The following is a 21,150-nucleotide window of genomic DNA, read 5'->3' as shown; positions in this document are numbered from 1 at the left end:
TTGAGATCCACAATTGGCTGTTGGCAGGCTCATTGGGAGTAGCTGCAGCTGCTGTGAGATCTTGATGGCTGTGTCATGGCCAGAAGACAGTACTCCACAGCCCTTCTCCCTGTCTTCCGGCTCTTCATTCCCTTTTCTGAGCTGTTCCTTGGGCCTTAACAGGGGTGGTATGAATGTCCTGTTTAGGGCTGAGTCAATTTTTTGCACTTTTAAAGTATTTTTTATTTTAATTTTTTTAAATTTTACTTTATGTGTACAGGTGTTTTGACTTCATGTGTATCTTTGTTGCCACATGTGTGCCTGGTATCCAAGGAGGCCAGAAGAGGGAGTCTGATCTCTTGGAACTAGAATTACAAGCAGTTCTGAGCCACCCTGTGGGTGTTGGGAATCAAACCTGGGTCCTCTAAAAGAATAGCCAGTGCTCTTAGTCACTAAGGTATCTCTCCAGCCCTGGTATTACTTGTTGTTGTTGTTGTTATTATTATTATTATTATTATTATTATTATTATTAATTTTTTTTCAAGACAGGGTTTCTCTGTGTAGCTTTGCACCTTTCCTGGAACTCACTTTGTAGCCCAGGCTGGCCTCAAACTCACAGAGATTCGCCTGCCTCTGCCTCCTGAGTGCTGGAATTAAAGGCATGCATCACCACCGTCTGGCGTGGTATTACTTGTTTTTAAAGATTTATTTTAATTTTTAATTATGTGTACATGTGTGTGAGTGTGGTGCCTGCCAAGTCCAGACGGGTCAGCTCTCTCTGGAGCTGGAGTTGTAGAAGTTGGAAGCCACCCAATGTGGGTGTTGAGAATCAAACTCTGGGCCTCTGCAGGAACAGTATGAGCTCTTTTTTTATTTTTTAAGATTTATTTATTTATTCATTCATTCCTTTATTTATTTATTTATTATGTATACAGTGTTCTGCCTGCAAGTCAGAAGAGGGTGCCATATCTCATTACAAATGGTTGTGAGCTACCATGTGGTGGCTGGGAATTGAACTCAGGACCTCTGGAAGAACAGCCAGTGCTTTTAACCGCTGAGCCATCTCTCCAGCCCCACAGTATGAGCTCTTAACCATACTGTGGTATGAGCAATCTCTCCAGCCCAGGAAAATATTATTAAAAAAACTAGATTTGGTCTGGAGTTTACTTAATAGATTGGACCAGTGTGAAGTAAGATGTTACTAGGAGGGACCAAGTGGAGGGTATGCAAGAAGTCTACTTTTCATCAATTTTTCTGTAAATCTAAACTTACTTCAAAATACAAAGTGTTAAGCTAAACATGGTGACTCGTACTTGTAATCCCAGCATTTGGAAAGCTGGGGCATGTGAATGTTGTGAGTTCAAAGTTATCTCTGAGTACATAGTGAATTCTAGGTCAGCCTGAAACACAGAGTAAAATTTGTATAAACACAAAATAAATAGATAAAAATAGTGTTAGGGCCAGTGAGAAGTCTCAGCAGTGAAGGAGCCTGCTGCCAAGCCTGAGTTTGATCCCCAGGACCCACACATACAGTAGAAGGAGAGGACTGACCTGCAAGTTGTGCTCGGACCTCCCACATGGCACATGTGAGCTGTGACATGTGTGCAACCACAACATAAATGTAACCACAAATAAATAAATAATGTAAAAGTGGTTTTAATATAGATATGGGCCGGGCAGTGGTGGTGCACACCTTTAATCTCAGCACTCGGGAGACAGAGGCAGGCAAATCTGAGATGGAGGCCAGCCTGGTCTACAAAGCAAGTTCCAGGGCTACACAGAGAAACCCTGTCTTGGAAACACACACACACACACACACACACACACACACACACAAATTGAAAGGAAAACAAGTTCAAATTGAACATCTATTTAAGCTTTGAGGTTAGCTCTTTAAAAATGTAGAACAGGACTGAAGAGATGGTTTCAATTCAGAGCGCTCACTGGCAGCTCTTCTAGAGGACCCAGGTTCAGTTCCTGGCACCCATGTTGGGCAACTCACTGCCTATAATTCGAGCTCCAAGGCATCTGATGCCCTCTTCTTGCCTCCTTAGGCACCTGCACATATGTGGCCTATAGACACACATAAATAAAAATAAAAACACTTTTTAAAACTATAAAAAATATATTTTGGGGGAAAAATATAGGTAGAAAATGAATTTGTCTCTTCCTCTGGTCCTGATGGTCTATTGCTTTGTAATTAAAGACTATATATAGCACAGATAGCCTTTAGTTCAATACAGTCAGTTTTAAAAGAGATGCAAATAGATTTTGTGGCTATGTGGTCCTGCTCTGTAGTTTGGTTCGGTTCAGCTTTGTCTATTGAGTCAACAGATTCATCAGAAGCCCTGGGCAGAGGGGACACCACAAAAATCAAGAATAGGGATATACAAAGCCTGTCTCCTTTTTTGTTTGTTTTGTGTTGTTTTGTTTTGTTTTTAAGGCAGGGCTTCTCTGTGTAGCCCCCGACTGTCCTAGAACTCACTCTGTAGCCCAGGCTGGCCTCGAACTCAAGAGACCCACCTGCCTCTGCCTTCCAAGCGCTGGTATGGTATGGCTGGCATGGGCCAGCACCACCTGGCTGCAAAGCCTGACCTAGAGCAAGCATTCCACTGTCACCCCACATGGTTGCACGGTACTGTTTGGTTCTGTTGACTCTTTGTGCCGTTTGGTGTCGGTGGTTGTTTAAGATGAGACATCACTGTTGATGTCCGTTCTGTGTTTCCCTTTGGGATGGAGCTGCACGAAGGTCAGGTGGACAGGAAGCATGGGTTGGTTTCCTTTCATCCCCTGTTCGGAGCTTCAGCGTCAGGCCATCTCAGTCTAGCTTTGAGAATGCCCACGACCTTAGCTAACCATCATCAAAAATACAAAACACCCCCCAGGCCCCTGGTTCTTGTTCTCTGCATTTATGTGGCTGGCCAGTGGGAGACACCCAGCCTGTACCCGTGAGAAGAGTGTTCAAGAATTAGACTGTAAAGTTACATAGCAATGAAGATGTCCCGGGGCTCCAGGCTAGGGGCTGGCAATGGCTCTGCCTGTGGAGTGAATCACACAGTCCCTAGAGAGTTGTAATGAAATGTTTACTGAGCCCCAGCGAATGCTCAGCTCAGTGATCTATCCGCCAGGACGTGGCTTCCGATCGTTTCGTTTCTTCATACAGAGAGGCACAGCTCAGTAAAAGAGAGCTTCCAGTATGCAAACCTTACATGCAGTTCTGGCGAGCAAGTCCCGGGAACCCTTGGCCGACTGAACGCCCCCAAGGAAATATTTATCACGGTTGAGTTTGAACTGGAAACTTACAAAAAGGAGGTGACAGGTTGGTCTGAAAGCTATCTGCAACGCCAGGCTTCTCAGGACTCATTCCTTCTCTCTTTGCCTTTCATTTCCCATCATTCTTGGCGGGGGAGGGGAGGGGCAGAAACTAGTGTAAGCCCTCAAGTATCTCCTGTTTGATGTCACCCTCATAAATTACACTAAATTGGTTTAGAACCTGATGGAGAGTCTTTTTTCCCTTCCACTTCATAAAACTCAAAGCTACCATTTGGGTCCCCAAAATTTGTGTTTGAATTAAATGCTGCCCAGCCTGCTAGGTTCCCAGCTCCAGGGGACTTGGGGTGTTGGTGGGTCTAGCCTGGACATCCTTACTGCAGCCTGAGGATCTGCCCCCATGCTGCTGTCACCCCTGTTTCCACAGCTTCCTGCAATCTGAGCTGCATAGTAAAAGCGGACCGAGAAGCGGCTGCGGAAAGCCATCCGCACGCTCAAGAAGGCTGCCCACAGGGAACAGTTCCGCTTGCAGCTCTCAGGCCTGGACCTCAATATAGCTAAAAAGCCCCTCAGAGCATCCGAACAGCAGGAGGAGACCTGTGGAGTGGGTCAGGGCCAAGAAGAAAACCAGTGTGGTAAGTAGCCCAAGGTGTGATGACTGACAGATCTGCCTGGAGCGTTAGACATGTGAACAAGGGAGCCAGTGAGACCTGGGCCATCCTTCCTTCTCTGGGCTCACTCCAGAGAACACCAGGGAGGCCTTTTCTCCTCTGTTAGCTGCTGTGTATTTACCAGCCCTGGCGCTCCCCAGGAGCTGAGGTGTAGCTTACCTGTCTTCTCCTCATATCTGGCAGTGTTTGTGGAACTCAAGGACAGAAAAGCAAATGTAGGCTTGGCCATGCTGCCTGGCTAGTGTGAGCCTTCACACACTCTGTTGTTACAGCCTCTGTAGTTACTACTCTTTGGCTTGGCCCCTGGTGGTAATGAATGAACTCATTTCTGTCTGTGGTTTTGAGCGAATGCAAAGCTAGAGGCCATGTAGGTGGTGCCTTGGAGACACCTGGGCTTCGGGCTGGGGCTTCAAGCAGTGTCAGGTCCATGACATGTTGTTGGTCTAAGTGTGTGTGTGTGTGTGTGTGTGTGTGTGTGTGTGTGTGTGTGTGTGTGTGTGTTTCAGAGCAAATATCAGTCCTAAATCCAGCAAGAGACTCCAGGGTGGTCAGATGTGAGATCTGTTCTGTGCAATTATAAGAGAGACGGTCTGAGAAGCCTCACAGAGGAAAGTTGGGGTCTCCTTTTATAGGGATAAGTGTGATTGATTTGGTTCTTATCTGCTAGGAACGTAACCTTGCCCCAGCTCCCTTGATCTAGCGGTAATCTTACTGGGCAGGGACCAGCATCTCCTACAGGCCACAAAATGAATGCTGAGGTCTATGTTCTCTTGCTGAAAATCTCATTGGTGGGAGATACCTTGGGCCAGCAAAGCACCTACCATGTGAACACAAGGACCAGAATTTGATCCCTGGCACTCATGTTAAAAGCCAGGCTTGGTGGTACACATTTGTAATCCCAGTGCTGGAGAGGCAGAGACAGAATCACTGGAGCTTGCTGGCCAGCCAGCCTTGCCTAATTGGAAAGCCCCAGGTTGTCTTTTGACCTCCACATGTATGCACATGCATGTACAAGCACACATGCACATATACACTCCACATATACTCTGTGCATGCCCCAAAATAATAATGATAATAGTTTTTTTCCCCTAAAGATTGAATTTACAGTCTAATTGAAAAGCTTGTTTTCACTCTTATATAAGGTGAAGTTCAGTGACCAGGTTCCCCCAAGAAGAAGAAGCAGGTGTCTGTTCTGAAGGGTCAGGAGACTCTTAGGCCCAAACAATGGAGCTTAGGTATAGGGGTAGGATGTTGGTGTTTCTGTATGGGCATGGCTGAAGCCAGCTGAGTTCTGGAGAACTTTCACCAAGAGCCACAGCTCCAAACTGCTGCTTCGCCAAAGCTTAGGGAACTCTGAAAGTAACTGCTCACAAGGGGCCAGTTCCCAGATGGTCTTGACTCTTATTCCAGCTGATTTTCTTAAAAAGAAAAGAGGGCAATAAACCCAGCTGGCTGGCTTCTCACTTGGACTCCTCAGAGTTCCAGTCTCCATACCAAATTAGTGACAAGAGCTGGCTGTGGTGGCCCTGCTTTCTAGGGTGAGTGCAATGAACTCTCAGGCAAGCAGCCAGGCAGGTCCTCTTTCTGGCCTCTCGGAGCTGAATTGCAGCCCCTCCCTTCCCAGGCCTGTTTCGGTAGGACTGTGGGTTCATCAGGGAGACTTTGTGAAGAGTCAGGAACTCAGGAAGATTAGTGTCAAGGTCTGCGGACCCTCAGGGATCATGTTAGCAGTACTGGGTGTGCAAAGTCCAGGAGGAGGAACGGCCTTCCTAACACAGGTCTCCGGGGCACAAACCTGTGGTGGACACCAATAGAGTTAAATTGTTATGGTATGCAAATGTGTCCCTGACATGTCTATCAGCTAAATTTGTTTGGGTTTGTTTCCTTTTTTTTTTTTTTGAGACAGGATTTCTCTGTGTAATTTCCTGGCTGTCCTGGAATTCTCTCTGTGGACCAGGCTGGCCTTGAACTCACAGAGATCCACCTGCCTCTGCCTTTTGAGTGCTGGGATTAAAGGTGTTCTCCACCACTGCCTGATATGGGTTGGTTTCTTAAAGAGGCAGTGTGTTTTCCCAAAAGCTTTCTCTAACACTAAAAGTAAATTTCATATCCAACATGGGGCCAAGTCAGTCAACAGTGTTGAAGATTGTCCTGTGGGAAGAACACAGCACAGGCATGGTCAGGGAGGGAAGATGTGGGTACAAAGAAGGGTCAGGTGTACTAACTAGAAAGGACTTGGGAGGCTGTGAGATGGCTCAGCAGGAAAAGGCACTTGTAGCCAAGACCAGTGACCTGACTTTGATCTGGGATCCACTTGGTGGAAGTAGAGAATTCCTAAAAGTTGCCCAGGCTTATTGGTATTTTTGAACTCTAGTTGGCACATACAGTGGAGACAAGCCTAGGAATGTCCCTGGTTCTTTTTAGAAAATGTTTTCAGCTTCTGTTATTATTGTTCTTGTTGCTATAAGGAAACACTGGAGATTGGGTATCTTTACAAAGAAAAAGGTTTATTTTGGCTTATGATTCTGTATATCTGATGTAAAAGGTCAGGGAAGGCCCCCTTGCAAAGTCTGATGGTGCATACACACAAAGGGAAGAGAAAGAAAACTTGGGGATGCTTGGAAGTGTTTCAGGCAAAAGAATAAGAAGTAAAACAAGCCGGGCAGTGGTGACGCATGCCTTTAATCCCAGCACTTGGGAGGCAGAGGCAGGCGGATCTCTGTGAGTTCGAGGCCAGCCTGGTCTCCAAAGCAAGTTCCAGGAAAGGTGCAAAGCTACACAGAGAAACCCTGTCTTGAAAAACCTTAAAAAAAAAAAAAAAAGAAAGAAAGAAAGAAAGAAAGAAAGAAAGAAAAGAAAAGAAGTAAAACAAAAACCCCTATGGGTATCAGAAGGATGGTGAGGGCTGGGGGGCTGGAGGGCTGGGGGAATGACCTCAGGGCAGTAGCAGAAGCCCAGTTCAATCCAGGACAGAAGTCAGCAGGCTTTCCTACCCATTGTTCTAGGGCTCAGTCCAGTGCCTTACACACTCTCCTCTTCCAGCCTGTATCTAAGATAGCAGTATCTGTCAGCCCTGGTCCATGAGTAGATGTTGGCATGATTCCTAATTTTCCTTTTACAAACAGAGCTACTGTGGATAGCCTTCTTTGTGCAAACACCAATATTCTCAAAAGCTAGATTTCTGGAAGTGTAACTGCAAAATCAAGGACATGCATTTGTAAAAATTGGCAGATACTGCCAACTTACCCTACCAAATCCCCCTCAACGCGCACTGCCTCCAGCACTGCATGAGAGTGTTTAGTGCCCACATCCTCACGTACATGAACTATTTATCATTGGTCCTTTTAATCTTTGCAAACCCAATAAGTGAAAATAATAATAAAATCAATAACTGTTTTGATCAGTAAGAACATACAAATACGCAGTCTTTAATTATATTTCTTCTAAGAACATTTATAGGTTTTGTCTAGTTACATTAAATTGTCTTCCCAATATCATTAAAAAAATTAGTCAGGCATGGTGGTGCACAGCTTTAATCTTAGTACTTAGGAGGCAGAGACAAGCTGTTCTCTGTGAGTTGAGGCCAGCCTGGTCTACTTAGCTAGTTCTGGAATATCCAGGGCTACATAGTGAGACCATATCTTGAAGCAAAACAATAAATAAAAAAAAATTAAAATAAAATTTAGGGCTGACAAGATGGTTCCATGGGTGTCTTAGTTAGGGTTTCTATTACTGTGAAGAGATACCATGTCCATGGCAACTCTTATAAAGGAAAACATTTAATTGGGGCTGGCTTGCAGTTTTAGAGGTTTAGTCCATTATTTTCATGGCGGCTTGCAGGCAGACATGGTGTTGGAGAGGGAGCTGAGAGTTCTACATCTTGATCTGCAGGCAGCGGGAAGTGAAGTAGGTCTTACGCTGGGCGTGGCTTGAGCATGTAAGACCTCAAAGCCTGCCTCCACAGTGACACATTTCCTCCAACAAGGCTACACCTACTCCAACAAGGCCACATCTTCTAATAGTGCCACTTCTTATGGCCAAGCATTCCCACACATGAGTCTGTGGGGGCCCTTCCTGTTCACCCCACCATAATGGGTAAAGGCATTTGCCACTAAATGTGATCTGAGTTCAATCCCCAAGTTCCACGTGGTGGAAGGATAGAACTAGCTCCCACAAGTTGTCCTCTGTCTTCCACATATGCTGGGGCACGTGCATGCACACACACATAAAATACTTTAAACTTTTTAAAAAATAAAATTTAAAGTCACAAGTTACACCAAAGAAAAGATTCACTTCTGATCAAATAGAAAAACTTTCTCATTGTCATTTTGTACATGGTGATGAATTTGTGAATTTGGCATTTGGGGACAGCCTGTTCTTTAAGTAACCTTTATACCATCTGTGATCAATTTTAGCAAGATGTCAGAAAAGAAAAGCAGTTCTGGGGCTGGAGACATGACTGAGTCAGTAAAGTGCGTGCCGTACAACCATGAGAATATGTGTTTGTATCCTCTGCAACCATATGAAAAGCGTGGTCTGTGCCTGTAATCCCTGTGCTGGGAAAACAGAATGAGGAGTCACTGGAGAGCACTGGCCATCCAGTCTAGCTTAATGAGTGAGCTCCAGGTCTCAGTGGGAAATCCCGTCCCAAAAACTAAGGTGTAGAGCAATTGACAAAGATACATACATACACCCAACATACATGTACACAATGAACACATGCATAGATGTACATACAGAAATAAATACAAATAAGTAGGAAAGCAGTTCTATTTTACAAACTACAGATACCTGGGTTGAGACGATAGCTCATGGCAGAGTCTTTTGTTGAGCATGTGTGAGGCCCTGGGGTGGATCTTGGGGGGCTGGAGAGGTGGCTCAGCAGTTAAGAGCACTGCCTGATCTTTCAGAGGACCTGGATTTGATTCTAGCACCACACAGTGGCTCATGATTGTCTGCAACTCTGGTCCCAGGGTATGCACATGGTTCACAGACACACATGCAGTCAAAATACCCATACACATTAAATAAATAAATAATCTTAAAAAAAATAAATGTGTTTGATAAAACAGACATGGTGGTACATGCTTGTAACCCCAGAATTCAGGAGGCTGAGGCAAGAAGATTAAGAAGTTTGAGGCCAGCTAGATCTATATAGAGAGACTTTGTTTCAACAATAGCAAGAACATAATTTAGTAAATTATTGGCATTTATCAATTTCTTACAATGTGTTCAGTATTATGCTGAGTGCTTTGCCTACAATCCCTATAAGTCCACATTACGTCCTCTTATAGATGAGTAGAAGGCTTGCTGAGTGATGGAGTAGACAGTAGATGAGTGAGGGACAGCTGTGGTTTAGAGTATTAACAGCCGGGAGAGGAGAGACCACTTATTGAAAGAGTAAAGCCAGAGGCCTGAGAGAGAAAGCCCGTGGCCCTGGACCAGTGTCATTTCCAGGCAGAGGTATTGTATTATTTATTCTTCTTGCTGTCGTGACAAAATACTTGACAGAAAACAGTTGTCAAAAGGAAGAGTTGCTTTTGGCTCAGTCTGAGGATGCAGTCCATTGTGGTGGCAGGGACATAATGCAGCTGTTGCTTCGAGTCTACAGTTGGGAGCAGAAAGGGATCAACATTGATACTCAGCTCACTTTCTTCTGCTTATTCTGGGACCCCAGTGCAGAAGATGGTGCCACCCACAGCTAAGATGGGCCTTCCCTCTTGGTTTAATATCTCAGGAAACAATCTCAGTGACATATTCAAAGGTGTCTTTAGGTGATTGCAAATTCTGTCAAGTTTTCTTAGCTGACCTCTGCTTTAAATACCACTCTAGAGACTGGGCAGATGGCTCAGTGGGTAAGAGTACTTGCTTTGAAAGCAAGAGGACTTGAGTTCAAATCTCTAGCACCCACATAGAAGCTGGGCATGGCTACATATTACATAGCCCTAGTGTTGGAAAGTAGAACCAAGCAGAGCACAGGAGCTCACAGGACATCCAGGGTGGCTGCAGGTTCAGTGAGAGACCCTGCCTCAAAAAACAAGGGGAGAGTGCTAGAGGAAGATACCTGACATCCATCTCGAACCTCCACATGTGTGGGCACAGATGTGTACACATACATGAATGTGCAAACCATGTTCTCGGTAAGTAAATAGATAGATACATTAAATAAATACCACTATTTAGTGGTAACTCCCTAACTGCCCTATCCAGCTATAGGTCTGTCTGTCTGTCTGTCTTTCTCTCTCTCTCATACTCCCCACTTCCTTTCTTTCTATGGTTTAAGTGTGTATCTTTCTCTGTTTCTTTAATATATATTTGAATTTATGACTGTTTTCTGGTACTACTAGCTAATATAAGCAATAAATGATAAAAGACAGAATAAGACAAAGATTAAATAAACATAATTTGAACTGGCTTTCCTCTTCAGGTATACTCTTTCCAACGTGGCAAGGTTCACTGTTGATTGTACTGGTGTAAATCCATTTCTAAAGCAGACTTTTCATTTGTTGCTAATGCTTTGTGTGAACACCTGCCAGATTGGATTGATGCATGACTCTTTGTCTTGTGATACGCTTGATCAAGAGCTAGTGATATTGGTAGAAGATGTGTCTACCCCAGCATGTTCCTGTCTTGTCTGATGCCATTAGTAAACCTTCGGTGCGGATGGACTCGAAGGAATCATCCACAGCTGCTTTCTGTGACTTTATGGTGGCCAATCACTTTGTTTGAAACTATATATTATAATCAATTAAGTCTATTTGACTAGGCACAGTTAAACCATAATTCCTCAAAATGTATGGCAAGAAGTGAGTCTATCAGTCTCTCTATACACCCAGGGTTGTGGAATGCCCACAATTCTCTTTTCTTAGAGACTCGGAAGACCAACCCCACAACTGTCTCAAGGCTTTTGGACAGGTAGATTAACTGAGGGACCAGTCATATACCATATTCATAACCATTGGAGGCTTGTTTCTTATTTAATAGGGAGAAATGAATATACAGATATCTGAGAATGTTTTCCTTACCCCTCTGAGTCATCTAGTAAGCCCCCAAAGTGCAGTATGTGCCTCAGAGAGCACAGAGAGCTTAGCCAGTACCCCTGAGGATCAACACTTACTGTTTCCTCCTCCTTCCCAAACAAACCTGCCTTTCCTCTCCTCAGGAACTGGCCCTTCTCTTTACACAGTGGCTTAAACCCAAAGCTGGAATCTGCCTGGTGTCTCACCTGCTGTACTCCCCACCCCTCCACTGGTAAATCCTGTGAGCCCTACCTGCAGGAAGGCTCCTGAGCCCAGTTCGCTGTCACTGCTGGCTGGCTTCCAAACCACCTCCTTTCCCCTGTCTGTCCTCACAGGCTCTGAGTGTTCTCCTTCCCCTTCCGGACCTCAATCTGTTCTCATACAGCAGCCAAAAGATGGCTTAGAGACAGAAATTCTGTCACATTGCCTGGCGGTTCAGGACCTCTACACACTGTAAATCTCCTTTCCTTATCATGGCCTTTAAGACCCCATCCAACCTGCCTTGCTTGTTTTGTATTGTTTGGTTGTTTTGTTTGTTTGTTTGTTTGTTTTTCAGTGTTTCACTATGTAGCTCAGGCTGGCCTTGAACTCACAATGATCTTCCTGACTCAGCCTCCCAAGTGTTAGGATTATAGGTGTATTCTCTTTATTTAAAAGAGATAGGATCTCACTGTGTAGTACAGGTTGGCCTCAAACCTGTAAATTATCCTGTTCCAGCCTCTTAAAATACATCTCCACTCACCTTGCCCCTTTCCTCCTATTCCTGTGACACAGGCCTTCTGTACTGGACAGTCTCATAGCCAGATTGTTCCCTCCCAGAACAGTCTTTCCTAGCCACCTACTGACATGCACACACGCAGACACTGGCTCACAGCACACTGCTTACTTTGTATTACCATGCCACTGTTTGGCACGCTGCTGTGCATTCTTTTGCTTATTGTTAATAGTCTCCATGAGAACAAGGGCTCTATGAGGGTAAGGTCATATCTGTCTGCCTCCCCGCTGTACCTCCAGCTCCTAGAATAACCCTAGACACACAGTTCTTGTTTGCTATCATTATTAAATGAAGACACGAATGATTCTTCGTGAACTCCACCAAAGGAGAGGGCTGGCAAGATGACTTAGTGGGTGAAGGTGCCTGTTGACTTGAGTTCGGTCCCTGGAACCCACAGGTGAGAACTAACTGCCACTAGTAGGCCTGTGCCCCGCCCCCTAAAACACACACAAAATAAGTAAAACGTAAAAAGAGTTAAGAAGACAGAAAGAAACCCTAAGGACAGGTGACGGTATACAAAGAGACCAAGCATGGGTCCGGTAGGTGGGTGGGTGGGGGATTTAGATCGAGGGCCAAAAAGCTACTCTGAAGGAAGCGAAATTTTGGCTTCACTTAACTGGACATGAAGAGAACATAATACACACTTGGGTCCCCAGCAAGGAAGGCACCCAGCTGGGCTCATTTCTGGGCCTCATCCATGACTATGTTTTTAGGCAGCAACCTGACTGTACCTCAAAATCCTACAAAGACAATGAAGAAGCAATTCTTCAGACCAAGGAGTTGCTGTGCCCTGTTATCCTGTGGTACCCTTTTAAAGGAGGCTCTAACCAGGATCCTGAGGCCACTGCACTGCCTTGGGACTCTTGGGACTTGCCTCTTAGCTGGGTGGGACAAAGCAGCCACCCCAGGATACCTTGGGAATCCGCATGGGCTGCTTGTGGCTCTCCTTCAGAAGTCAAGACTCAATCCTTCAGACAACGGAGAGTGGCCTCTTTTATTAGGTTCACCCTCTTAGCTGCAGAGAGACCATAGTGTTTGCCCATAGCCTGAAATACTCAAAGGCCAAGGAGCTGAAAAGAGGGCAAGCCTTTAGGCCTCTTTGTCACCATTAATCCTGGTCCCTGCTGGTTTCCACCCTTTTGCATCAGAAAGGCTTTCTGGTATTTTTTTTTTCTTCTTTTTTTTCTTCTTCTTCTTCTTTTTTAAGAGGAGGAGAAACAGCTGTGTGGGATTTGAGAATAGGATTTTAATGGTCACTGACAGTACACAAAAGCTCTACTGTGATGGTGAAGTGTTCTGGGGGCAATGGCCTCCTTTGTCTGAGGGCAGCAACACAAGCAGGCCACTCAAGGGGAAGAGAAGCAACCCGGACCTGTGATTGAGGTCCCATCCAGCACACAGGCACAGCACTGTTCCCAGGCAGCCATCCTGACAGTCAGGGTTTCACTCTGTTTACCCCATGGAAGAAGCAAATGTATGTGGAAGGTATGTGCATGAATTCTTTCCCTAGGTCTTTCTGTATAGAAACTGACTGGCTAGATGGGGTTGTTTATGTGAAGCAGGCCTCTCACTGTGGGGAGAAAGAAACAAGACCTTCTTGACCACAGGGCAACCCTTTGATCAGTTAAGAAATCCCAGGTGATATGGGATGATATGAGGCCTCTTCAAGTGGAACCTTGGCAAGGGTTGGGGGTTGGGTAAATAGCTCCAAGGTGGACAGTCCTGTGTCCATTCGGGTACCCTGTTCAGTGAGACATAGGTCTAGGCCTGAACATGGGCATTGCATTTTCCTCCAGAGGAGCCAATGGTGACAGTCATGTTGATCTGTCTCTATGTGAGGGTTGACAGTGCTGCTGGGGTCACAGTTATTACCTGGATATCTGCCAACAGATCTTCCTCCAATGGAAATGGCTCAGGCCAGAGGCACTCTGGTCAGGCTAGCATTGATTTGCTTCTGCTAGACTTCATGACAACTTAGCTGGAGAAATCCATAAAAAAGTTATTTTCTTATTTACTGGCCCACTATAGACACTGGAATGGACAGGTGAGATACAGCATGATACCTGAATGTCTTGTCTGTAACTTGGCTTAGCTTTTCATGAGACATGGGTTAGAAGCAATGTGGTTGTAGAAACCATCATGCAATGAGGCTGTGTGTAGAGGGTGAGTCTGAAATAGGAACTCTGCCACAGATATATGCATCCAGTTCATTATAATATTGAGTGCCAAGGAAGCATGGTAGGTTCGCATTTAAGATTTCAGTTATAACAAGATTACAAACTCCTTGGGAGCTGGAGAGAGGGCTCAGTGGTTAAGAGCACTAGCTGCTCTTCCAGAAGACCCAGATTTGATTCATAGCACCCACATGGTAGTAACAACCATTTGTTACTCCAGTTTCAGGGGACCTGACACCTCCTTTTGGCTTCTATAAGCATGAGGCACACACATGGTGCACAAATATACATAAAGGCAAAACATCCATATACATAAAATGAAAATAAAACTTTTTGAAAAAAAAATCACAAACTCATATAAAAGCAGCCCACAAATATTTTAAGACAAAAATGCAAACAATACCAAAAGATGTTAAGATTTAAATGTAAGTGTAGATTCTATTGGTTGAGTACTGTAGAAATGATACCTAGAATATTGCATAGCCTCATTCTGATAAAAATAAAACCTCATTTTAAACAATATTTTTGAGAGAATAATGAAAAGTGGGTAATAAATTATTTTTGTTAGTTTGTTTTTGAGACTAGGTTTTACTATGTAGGCCTTAAACAATATTTTTGAGAGAATAATGAAAAGTGGGTAATAAATGATTTTTGTTAGTTTGTTTTTGAGACTAGGTTTTACTATGTAGGCCTTGAACTTGCTGTGCAGACCAGGTTGGCCTTGAACTCACAGAGATCGGTCTGTCTCTGCCTCCCGAGAGTTGGGATATCGAGCACTGAATGTTTTGATTACCGATGATAGATTTATTTAACCCTAAGATCCCATACACAAACTGCACTTCTAGGATAGGGTGGAGATAAACACCCCCCTTAGACAGTTGAGGAGTGTAGTAGTCAGCTTGGTCCTGTGGTTCTTCTATTTCCTGGAAAGTTTAAGTTTTAAAAAGAACATTTCTGTTCTAGTCAGACCCTCAGCTGCTTAACAAAGCCTGAGCTTCTTCTGTCTCCTCTTGTGGGAAGTTACCTTTTCCTCTCCTAAGTCAGGGTTCAAGGTGCTAACCATTGCACCAGAGAAATACCCTCTCTTAGAGCCAAGGATCTAAACCTTGCCAAAGATGTATTCTACATAATAGCTGTGAGTCTCTGGACCAAGTTATTCCTAGGCTCTGTTTCTGTTAATCAGAGCTAGTGACATCATCTGCTCTCCAGGGTTATGCTAAGGAATACATGGCATATTGCAGGTGTCTTGTATGGTGTCGTGTACACAGTAGGTACTTAATGTCAGAAAGGCTATTTAGGGAGCTATAAGGATGATGTTTAACTGTTGAAATAGGAAGCCAAATTGGGTATATTTACTTCACTTTCATGCAGTACAACAGGGCATAAATTCTGATTTAACTAGCACCATCAGAATCTCTAATTAACTAGCAATCAGAAGCACAGTCGTGAATTTTCTTATTGCTTATTCTTTCTGAAACATTTACAAGGGCTTATGCTTTGGAATGCATTTTATTGTGCATCTGAAGTATGCTGTTTTATGAGACCCTCAAGATCTTACCCACATAGTGACTGAAGGAGGAGCTTTAGAAAACACAGCTTCTGATGGGATTCCTCCTTCCAGATCGTCCCTCACCCACCCAAGAATAAAATCCCAAAGTCTGGAATTCAGGAACTCCTTTGATCTATCCCCAGATCTCTTTCCTTTTCTTCCACTATGCCATGCAAGAACCCCCGGGAGGGCCCATTTCTACTGGGAGATCCTCTTCATCCTTCAAGGCTTGACTCATGTGACTTCCTCTAGGAAGTCTTGCAGGATCCTGCCAGGCAGGATTCAGAACACCTTCCTCAGGCCTGGACCTGTATGGAACTCAGTGGTAGAGTGTTTGACTAGCATGTGTGAGGCTGTGGGCCCAATCCCTAATTCTTTCAGGTGAAATATACACATACACACACACATACAGAATGAGTAATTTTCACCTTTATACTCCCTTGATCACCCTGTAAACTAGGACAACCCAGAAGTTAAACAAACAAGTAAGCAAAAAAGCAAAGCAAAACAAACAAATAAACAAAAACCCCCAACATTTCATCATTAAGTGCTTCTGCTACAAAATAAGTAAGGTTCCTATGGTCCCGACTACCTGGTCTAGGGATATACAGACCCTATAGAACAGGGGTCAGGAGTGGGGAACCCAGAGACAATGCACACTCTGTCTTTAAGGGATTTGCATAGGGAGTGTGGTCCATCTTCATCTCAACACCTTCACCTCTAGTGCTCACATCGTGCTCCCTCAGCCTCTGTCTCACACTGATCAGATTGTTCCCCTTTTGGCTAGTCAGTTGCAGGGCTGGGACATATTACGATGGATCACAGGAACGCTGCATTTTATGTCCAAATGGAACCTTCCAAAATGAGGAAGGACAAGTCACTTGTGAGCCATGCCCAACACCAGAAAATCTTGGGACCTTGAAAGTCTCAGAAGCCTGGAATGCATCTGCATGTGGAGGTAAGGATTCTGCTGTCCCTTCTTACTCCTCCAATCCCCAGAGTCATTGTTCAGACTAAGGCCGGTGCCCCCCAAAGACTAAATGATGCACACTAGACCTTGGTCTTTCCACAAGCAGAGACCATGTTGGGTTCATTATTAGTTCTCCAGTGCTTGGGTTGGCACCTGACACACCAGGCTGATGCCCACACGAGCAAATGAACGAAGGTGGGGACCCAGCTCAGTTGGTATAGTTTGAACTCCAGAACTGCATTAACCATGCATAGCAGTGGACATTTGTAATCCAAGTACTTGGGTGGTGGAGGCAGGATGATCAGGAGTTCAAGGTTATCTTTGACTACATAGTGAGTTTGAGGCCAGCCTGGGCTACATGAGACCCTGTCTCAAAGATAAAAACAAAAAGATGGGGATGATATTGGCAGAACAATATAAATGTTACATTTATGTGCTTTCTTCACTCTGTAAACATGTACACTGGAGACCTCAGCCATCTCTTGGCCCAGAGGGTTCTGGTTAAATGAAATGGGTCACAAAACAAAACCAAGACACATGAACCTAGAAAAGGGACAGGTAGTGATGAGGGGGCATTAATAGGGGTGAGACAGAGAGAAACATGGATCAGAAGAGAGTAATTAGAGTACACTGGATACATGCCGATACAAAATTAATTAATAAAAAAATAATAGAAAAATCCCAAAATAGCTCAAATAAATAAATATAAATAAAAACAAATAAAAATAAATCAAATCCAAAAATAAACCCCAAATCCCACAAATAAACAGAAAATAGGATGTGGGTAGGGTCGTAGACTCTATACAGCATCTTGCTAACGGCATACTGCTTCCTAAAGAACAGAGCTTCTGTGTCTTTCATTAATGGCTGCCTCCTTCCCTAATCTTGAGAGGAAGAAAGGAACCATGCTTAAAGTCAGTGTCGCTGGCTCCTTCTGCCCATGTGGGGTGAATTAGTTGGTTTAGTAGACTGACTGAGGTAGACCAGGGCATACCTTGGTGAAGGAGATGCAGTGGAGTAAATGGTGGGATGGGAGACTCTTGAAGTCCGTTCATGCAGTTTCTAAGTGAGGTTGGGCTTCTGTGTCTAATCACAGATTGACTCAACAGCAGAGACTGTTTCATGCCCCTTACTCCATTCCCACCCCCAATGCTACCCCATTAAAGGGATCCCTGGGTAGTGTGCAGGCCAGGCTCCACACATATTAGGCCTTTCTCATACTAGAAGCAGATAGCATGGCCTCTTGGTGTCCATTTTTGTGCTGGGCTCTGTAGGCCTGTGTGTAAACCTCAGGCACTTGCCCACCTCCAAAGGATCCTGGCAAGACTGGCCAGGTGCTTCTCACTGACGTGTGAGCTGAAGTCAGCATGGGATATAAGGCTTCACAAAGGCCATTACTTCTTCAGAGAGGTGGGGAATGGCCTTCCTAGGGAGCCTCACTCACCCTGGGCCATGACTCCCTGTAGGCCTGTGTCAACCGGGTGAATATTCAGCAGATGGATTTGCCCCTTGCCAGCTCTGTGCCCTGGGTACCTTTCAGCCTGATGAGGGCCGTACATCATGCCTCCCATGTGGAGGAGGTCTTCCCACTAAACACCTGGGAGCCACTTCCTTCCAGGATTGTGAAACCAGAGGTGAGTACTTGCCCCTTTCTGGAACTCCACTTCTCTGCTGAGTTCTGCAGGGTCCAGTGAAGATGTGACCCAGTCTGGGCTACCCCTATGGCAGGGCTTTAGATGTCTCCAGCCACTTAGGCTGCTCACATTAGGTCTGATGATTGGGCAGCAATGAGCAGGTTTTACAAACAGACCTCCTGAGCTCCACCCTGCTAGTCCTCCTTTATCTTAGTGTCTGGGCCTAACTGCCCCCCCCCAGCACCCCATTCAGTCCTACCAGCCCCCTCCAGATTCCCACTTCCCTGCCTCTCCCAAGGGAAGCCAAAGTCAGCCTTAGCCTGCACCCTACATGTTCCCACCCCGAAGATTTAAGAGGTGACTACTGCTGCTGGCCACGTGCATTCGCGTGCATTTGGAGGTTATTAACCCCTCTTACTTTGGCTATTGAGGGAATCAAGTGTTAATTAATCCCAGCTTGCCCGGAAAGCAGTATTTTATTTAGGCATAATAATTTATTTCATAAACCTTGAAGCATTTGATTAAAAACTCTTTTTCTTCACAGTTCAATGTTCGCCTGGGCATTTCTACAACACTACCACACACCGATGTATTCGTTGTCCACTGGGGACATACCAGCCTGCATTTGGAAAAAATAACTGTGTTTCCTGCCCGGGCAATACTACCACTGACTTTGATGGCTCTACCAACATAACACAGTGTAAAAGTAGGCTTTTGGGGGGGTGGGGATTTAGCTCAGTGGTAGAGTGCTTACCTAGCAAGTACAAGGCCCTGGGTTCGGTCCTTAGCTCCAACAAAAACAACAACAACAAATCAAAAAAAGAAAAAAAGTAGGCTTTTCTCTAAGGTGTCCCACAGGCTGGATTAGAGGGCAAGACTAGACTTGGGGGTGTGGGGAGGCAGCTGGGGTTCCAGTTTCATTCAGGGTTATGTGTGTGATGTTAGCCCCACTCATAGGTAAGTGGACTAGTGCCAAGGGAGAGAGAGAGGCTGCAGGGTCTTGGCTGTTAAAACGGGAGCTCTAGCTATGACCCAGAAGTACTGACCTTTTTTATATGTGTGGGGCAGGGGATTGAACCAAGTGCTTAAAACACTGCACCCTCTCCCCCTAAGCCCCACTTCAGCTCCTTCTCTACACTTACAACTGTCCTTTCCCTGGAAGATAATTTTAGTTGAGCCTAGCTCAACATTGCATTGTCTTAGGGCCTGTCCCGTTCCTAGTATCCTGCTAAGTCAGCCTGGCCAAGCTGCCGGGAGCCAGGCTGTAGGGCTGCAGAAGGAGCAAGTGATTGGTCTGTGGAGGAAAGGTCTTTGGAGAGCATGGAAGGAGGATGGGGCACATAGGAGAGAGCTTCATGTTCCAGACAGCCTCAGGGAAGCCAAGGCTTAGGCAAGTGAAAAGCCTTCTGGGAGCAGACTTCTGAATCTGAGCATAGCAGAGCTGGCAGGTCAGTAAAAGGAGGCCTTGGATGCTCCACTAAGGAGTGCGATTTGTAGTGTCAGCCATGGGAACTGAACCATGTAAGGGCTTGCTAAGGTGGGTTTTTCCTGCATTACCTGCTATATGAAATTCTACAGTAAAGGCCCAAAGTAAAGCTCATCTAATAGTGACTGCCATCCAGTCTGATGAGGAAGCCTCCCCAAACTGGAGAAGCTTGGGGTTGAGAGAAGCATCGAACCAGTGGAGTTTTATGGTTAAAAGGTTATCTAGCTTTCTCTCCTAGGTTGTTTTGTTTGTTTGTTTGTTTGTTGTGTTTTGTTTTCATTTCAGTAGAGGAGATTGAACCTAGGGCCTTGTGCATGTGAGGTAAGCATTTTACCACTGAGCTACAGCCCTAGCCCTAAATGTCTTCTCTGTCTCAATGTAGCTGTAACCATAGACAGTGACATTGAATACATGCTTCAACAGTGGTCTCACTACCGTCCATGAGAGCCTCATCTGTTGGTAGACTAGACTTTGGGAAGACTCATAGTGTTGGGAAAAAGTTCCTCATACCAAGATGACTCAATTGCTAGTCTTCCCACTCTCTGCGCCTTGACTGTCCATCAGGAGCCCCAAGTCACAGTTTCTCGGGCAACAGTGGATTCCATGACTCTCCATTCTCTCTTTTCTGTCAGAAGAAAAGCCTAGTTATTATTATTATTATTATTATTATTATTATTATTATTATTATTATTTTACTACTGCTAACAACAAGTTATAGTTTGAGAAGAAAATCACCCACCCCCATGTCTCTTGTACGGGTTTACCTAACAGTATTAAACAGTAAGTCCCCTGAGGAACTCCTGACTATGTCTGTATCTGAGCCCCAGATCTCTGGGCGACATGGGTAGAGTTGAGGTAGTGAGCATGTACCCATGAGCTCTTTTCCTCTGATGCCAGATGTAAACATTCTGCATGTCCAAGTGCATCCAACAGTTAACTGAAATTTCCTTTGCCACTGAAAAGTAAAATGTGGCTTTAAACAGGAGGAAGCGTGAAAGAGAAATTGTTTTATCTTCATCAAAGGTCTTGGTTAAATATTCTCTACTGAGCTGTGAGCTGTGTTCTGAGTTCAGTGTTATGTCCCTCTGATAAATAGAATTGTAAACAAAATAGCAAAGATTAAAAGTGCCGACCTTGGTGTCTTCAGGCTAGCAAGGTGGGCTGCTTTGGGAAGTCCATGCTGCTCGGCTCCCACAGAGGAGACCATGAGCACTACAGAATACACAGTCTCTAGGTGGCATCACTTCCTTGCATCAGGGAGTCTACGGTTCTCAGCTACCCTTGGGGTGTCTATAATAGCAATGCCAGTGTTTTGCCCTCCTAACTCATGGCACTTCCTTTCCAGACAGAAAGTGTGGAGGAGAGCTGGGGGACTTCACAGGATATATCGAATCCCCAAACTACCCTGGGAACTATCCCGCCAACTCGGAGTGCACCTGGACCATCAACCCACCCCCTAAACGTCGTATCCTGATTGTGGTCCCTGAGATCTTCCTGCCCATAGAAGATGAATGTGGTGACTACCTGGTGATGCGGAAAACCTGTGCGTCTCTCCCTGGGCTTCCCTCCCCTCCCAAGGCAGCCTGGGAAACCTGATGACCCCCCCCCCCAACTACTCCGAGA

The 21,150-nt window shown here is 45.1% G+C and overlaps 1 protein-coding gene across 1 annotated transcript in view; it reads left to right on the top strand.

Moving 5' to 3' along the window:
* Positions 1 to 21,150, top strand: part of Scube2 (signal peptide, CUB domain and EGF like domain containing 2) — a 66,921-nt gene that overhangs the window by 36,603 nt on the left and 9,168 nt on the right. Inside the window, 7 exon segments of the mRNA XM_036190417.1 lie at positions 3,143 to 3,298; positions 3,677 to 3,702; positions 3,704 to 3,884; positions 16,225 to 16,395; positions 17,874 to 18,041; positions 18,586 to 18,747; positions 20,873 to 21,070. Coding sequence (XP_036046310.1) covers positions 3,143 to 3,298; positions 3,677 to 3,702; positions 3,704 to 3,884; positions 16,225 to 16,395; positions 17,874 to 18,041; positions 18,586 to 18,747; positions 20,873 to 21,070 — 1,062 coding nt within the window.

Source organism: Onychomys torridus, chromosome 1 (genome assembly GCF_903995425.1).
Source record: "Onychomys torridus chromosome 1, mOncTor1.1, whole genome shotgun sequence".
Taxonomy (NCBI): Eukaryota; Metazoa; Chordata; class Mammalia; order Rodentia; family Cricetidae; genus Onychomys; species Onychomys torridus.
The sequence above is the reverse complement of the archived record's forward strand: the minus strand, read 5'-3'. Positions and strand labels throughout refer to the sequence as shown.